Here is a 1,538-nt window from a genome sequence, read left to right on the forward strand (position 1 = left end):
TGTTTGAGCCGAAGGGGAGTTGAGATTCAACAACGTCGAGCATAACGTCGAGCATGAGTTGTGCTTCCGATTCAGTCTAGCCCTTTCCTCGCTTTCCAGCCGTTGTTTTTGCTCGTGTCTTCTTGCTTGATGGAGGCGGCATCTCTTGTGTTGGAGAAGTGACTGTCATTTCTAACTCTCCTCTTTATTGGCTCACAGCAACCAATCCAATTGATTCCCCCCCACCGTTGGTCATCCTTTTTCAGTCGGTTTTGGAGAAACCATAAACTCAAATCGTCATTTTATTCATGCAATGACTGGATGAAGTTTGTGCCACTTCTGTACCAAATTGCATTTGCGCCGGTTTTGGAAGTCCTCCACTGGACGTCAACCTTACCAACGTCCGCCTCTTGATGCTTCCGCCGAACACGTCTGCGTTCTTGCAGCCGATGGACACCGGCGTTATTGCGTCGTTCAAGCGCCACTACAAACGACATCAATTGGATCATGTCATTGAAGTCATTGAAGGCAATACAAGTGTGGTGTCGACAGCGACCAGGAGAACTTGTACGCAGTCGACGTTCTGACGGGCATGAATTGGTCGGTGGCTGCTTGGGGCTACGTCACGACAACAACCATCCGCAATTGCTGGGCCCATACAGGAATCGTACTTCTTGCGATCCAATCTGCGGTCTTCCCTCTGACCTCGGGCCATTCAATTTTTCGTTTGCTTAACTGATGCAGTTCACCAGTCGCCTGAAAATTTGATATTTTTTTGTTTTTTTGTGCACATGAGTCCCTTGGATAATCTATAATTGGAAAAGCGAGCAAACGTTGAGGGATAACTGTATCTTAAAAGGGATGGTACTAGAAATCGCGGAGTATATTTCGCGAAATATTTATATGCGCACTACGCTAATAGTCGATACTACCGCCATTTTTCAAAACAACTTGAGCCAAACGCGTAGGCATGCTATCCACAAGCGTCTTCAAGTAGTCAGTACCTATCATTTTCCACGACAAAGCAATTTGCCGCAAATCAGACACACGTTCAAATCGGGGCTCTTACTAGGCCATCCATGAGGAAGACGCCCGAGTCTTCAAGAAACTTCTTCGTCTCCTTGGAAGCGTGGATAGATGCATTGTCTTGTTGGAACACAACAATCTGGTCTTCGAGACACTCTTGAACTTCGTCCAAAAAGGTGAACAGGAACGTCTCCAGCGTCTTGCAAAACTTCCCCGAGCTTTGTCGTCCTCGAAGGAATGCGATATCAGACTTCCTGTACATGGTCACAGCACTCCAAACCATTACGCTGCCTCCTCCGCTGACCCGCTTCGAGAGCTATTTTCTTCACCACGGAGGTCACGCCAGTACGCGCGGTATCCATCCGGGTCATCCGAGTTGAACTTCTTTTCGTCCGAGATGACAACTTGACGTCAAAAATCCATCTTGACCAAATGCTTTGCAGCGAAAGCACGACGCGCCTTCTTTTGATGCGGCTCCAGATACGGCGCCGGCTTCTTCTTCGCGTATTTGATGAACTTGCTTGATTTCAGCA

At 47.8% G+C, this 1,538-nt stretch overlaps 1 protein-coding gene across 1 annotated transcript; it reads right to left on the reverse strand.

Annotated features, from left to right (window-relative positions):
- Positions 1-968: 968 nt before the first annotated feature.
- Positions 969-1,267, reverse strand: H310_00685 (hypothetical protein; the record flags this gene model as incomplete). The annotated part of the gene is made up of 2 exons (XM_008863553.1): positions 969-983; positions 1,049-1,267. The coding sequence occupies 2 exons, from the start codon at positions 1,265-1,267 to the stop codon at positions 969-971; spliced, it is 234 nt and encodes a 77-aa protein (XP_008861775.1).
- Positions 1,268-1,538: the final 271 nt, after the last annotated feature.

The sequence above is a fragment of the Aphanomyces invadans genome, assembly GCF_000520115.1.
Source record: "Aphanomyces invadans strain NJM9701 unplaced genomic scaffold supercont1.1, whole genome shotgun sequence".
NCBI classification, from domain to species: domain Eukaryota; phylum Oomycota; class Saprolegniomycetes; order Saprolegniales; family Verrucalvaceae; genus Aphanomyces; species Aphanomyces invadans.